This window comes from Triplophysa rosa, unplaced genomic scaffold, assembly GCF_024868665.1.
Source record: "Triplophysa rosa unplaced genomic scaffold, Trosa_1v2 scaffold24_ERROPOS284339, whole genome shotgun sequence".
NCBI lineage: Eukaryota > Metazoa > Chordata > Actinopteri > Cypriniformes > Nemacheilidae > Triplophysa > Triplophysa rosa.
In genome coordinates this window covers 158,659-161,829 of record NW_026634267.1, presented here as the reverse complement: position 1 = coordinate 161,829, position 3,171 = coordinate 158,659, and the positions used below count along the sequence as shown (strand labels likewise).

Genomic DNA, 3,171 nt, shown 5'->3' with positions numbered 1-3,171 from the left:
TTTAGGACGGAAAAAACAGGGCCGAAATACGCTCGTTTTAGTCAAATGGGTGGGATGGCCCTCGAAATTTAACAGCTATGTAGACAAAAAAGTTCTGGTGGACTTGCAAGCGCCTTAAAACCCTCGTAGAATCATTTGCTATGTCATTCGAGTCAACGACTAACATGGACGATGAGGGGTTCTACGTTACGCTCCCGTGCAATGCTTCTATGTCGGTCTACCCTGAAAATCGGATATCTAGTTACAGAACCAAACTAGCCTCTTCTATCAACTTGAAAGGCCGATGGCACGTAGGATTGTGCGAGATCGAATATCCTAGGAGCTGGTACAACTTTAATCGGGAAGATGGTGGTTTTACGTTACACATCCAACCCACCAGCGCTGCCGACGGAAAAAAGATAGACTTTACCCCGAATCCCAACCGCCACGCAAAAAGCGGTTACTTATCCAGCTTATTTGTTTCAAAGGCGCTCAGTATAAACCCCGGGTACTACGCTAATGTTCAGGCTGTGATTCAAGTGATAAACGAAGTACTAGCCCCGTCGGTGATCTTGGGCCACGACCGCTTGACAAACAAAGTCTTTCTGAGAGCGAAGCCTAACATTTCAATATCGTTCTACGGCAAGCTAGCCAATATCTTAGGTGTGCGACCTGACGATGCTTTGGGGCTAATCAACTACGATGAAAAAGCTGATTTTGAAAGAGATGTTGTCACGTACGCCCCTCATCAGGCCGATATCCACGCAGGATTCTATACGATCTATGTGTACACCGACATTATCGAATACCAAACGGTGGGCGATTCGTATGTGCCCCTTTTGAGATGTGTTCATGTTTCGGGTAAAGATAAGGAATCGATTACGGTTCGTTATGAGAAGCCTCATTACGTGGCAGTCAACAAGTCTGTCATCACGGACATCGATGTGCTACTGAAGGACGATCAAAACCTCGAAGTACCATTTACGCACGGAAAGGTCATTGTAAAATTACACTTTAAGCCGTCGAAACAATCCGTTCTCTGAAAATGAACTAACATAAGTACGTGTTGGTTACCGACATCCTCATTACGCTCCGGTCTTCACAGACGTCGACATAGAATTGAACGACGACCGATCCCTTGAATTTTCTGCGTTGACATTTGAAAAATGAATTATTATAACCACCACGCTATGAATACGAACGATTACGTCGACTATTACCGTAATCAGGCAGGCGGAGGATTGCCAGGATATGCAGGAGGAGGGGTTATGTACGGTGCAGGCCTAGGAGGTCTTTTCAGAGGTCTGTTCAGAATGGCCGTACCCCTGTTAAAAAAAGGATTCAGCATCGCTAAGCCGCACCTAAAAACGGCTGCTAAAAACATCGTGTCAGATGTCGTCACCACCGCCCTGTCGAGAGCTCATAAGACTCAAGACGGATCAGGTCTGATGGTCATGGCTCGTAAACGTATGACTAAACCGCCGGGGGTAAGGAGGCGTGGTTATTCGATAAAGAAAACAAATAGCGGCCTGAAGAAACGCTCAGTAGCGCAAAGAAAGCGTAAGAAACCTGTTAAGCGAAGCAAGTCGGCTAAGAGATCCGTAAAGACCATATTCTAACATGGCATTACTGCACAGCATGTCCGGGGAATGTATCAAGTCCGAGCTGGATTTATTTACAGTTCCACCGACGCAGACGGTTCTCGAGAAAAACACCTATTTAGAAGTACCGCCTTTTTCCGCTATATCAGACTCTGCGCCATTGGAGTTTTTTATCGCAGGGACCGGAGAAGATTACTTGGACTTAAATAATACGCTACTTTTTCTCAGACTTAAAATAACAAAACCTAACGGCGGCGACATACCTGACCCCGCGTCGGTAGGTCTGATAAACTACCCCGGAGCCACCATATTTTCACAAGTCGACGTGAGTCTCGGAGACCGTTTGATATCGCAGAGTTCGAGCACCTACCCTTATCGCTGCATGATCGAGTGTCTTATGAACTACAGTGAAGATGCGTTGGAAACGGTTTTCACATCAGGTCTGTTTCACAAGGACGAGGCCGGACAGATGGACGAGAATGACCCGTTAGGCGATAACGAGGGTCTGACGAAAAGGTCGAACTACACGAAGGGTGGCAAGGTGGTAGAGCTACTAGCGCCTATTCACAGCGACATTTTCTTTCAAGAAAAATTACTGTTAAACGGTGTCGACGTTAAAATACGTTTGATCAGAGCCAAAAACGAATTCTGTCTGATGAGAAGCGACGATGTGGCCTACAAAGTAAAAATCGTCTCGGCATCCCTATTTGTCAAGAAAGTCAGCGTGTCGCCATCAGTGAGGCTGGGGCATGCCCAGGCTCTGCTCACCGCTACTGCAAAGTACCCTATAGACAGAGTATGCCTCAAAACCCTTTCTATACCTACAGGATCCCGCGTTTCAAATCAAGAAAACTTGTTTTTAGGAACGCTGCCGAAATCAATCATTCTGGGGATGGTCGATAATGACGCCTTTACCGGAGCGTACGATAAAAATCCATTCACTTTCAATCATTACGACATGGAGTTCATGGCCATTTATGTGGATGGTCAACAAATACCCGCCAAGCCGCTACAGCCGGATTTCGATTCAGGAGCCGCGGTGCGCGAATATTACCAGCTGGTGATGTCTACAGGGAGACATCTGAAAAACCACGGTCTCGCATTCGATAGAGACGAGTTTATGAATGGCTACAGCCTGTTCGCATTTAACCTAACACCCGACGAAGAGTGCGGACAGCACCTGTCGCTCGTCAAGTCCGGGAACATAAGACTAGAAGTGCGGTTCAAAAAGGCACTAGCTAAGACCATTACGCTAATCGTTTACGCGGTGTTCGATTCGATCATTCAAGTTTCAAATCGCAGACAGATCCTGGTCGATCATTATTGATCTATAAAATGAACACTTTACAGCTCACGACAATCATGGACAAAATTTCGCGTAACGCTCATTTTCTCGGTGTTCTCGCATGCGATCAACTACCCGAAAGACCGATAAGGACCTTACCGGCGATGGCAATAATCAACACTCACGCTTCGGAGCTACCGGGTGAGCACTGGTTAGCCGTTTATTTAGGTCGAGAGGGATCCGCGTGTTTTTTCGACAGTTTCGGGAATCCGCCCGACGATGAACGTTTTCCCCGCACCATCAAAA

At 46.7% G+C, this 3,171-nt stretch overlaps 1 protein-coding gene across 1 annotated transcript; it reads left to right on the top strand.

Annotated features, from left to right (window-relative positions):
• Positions 1-1,599: 1,599 nt before the first annotated feature.
• On the top strand, positions 1,600-2,907 carry LOC130550163 (uncharacterized protein F54H12.2-like). Its single transcript, XM_057327563.1, has one exon. It carries the CDS (start codon positions 1,600-1,602, stop codon positions 2,905-2,907), a length of 1,308 nt encoding a protein of 435 aa, XP_057183546.1.
• Positions 2,908-3,171: the final 264 nt, after the last annotated feature.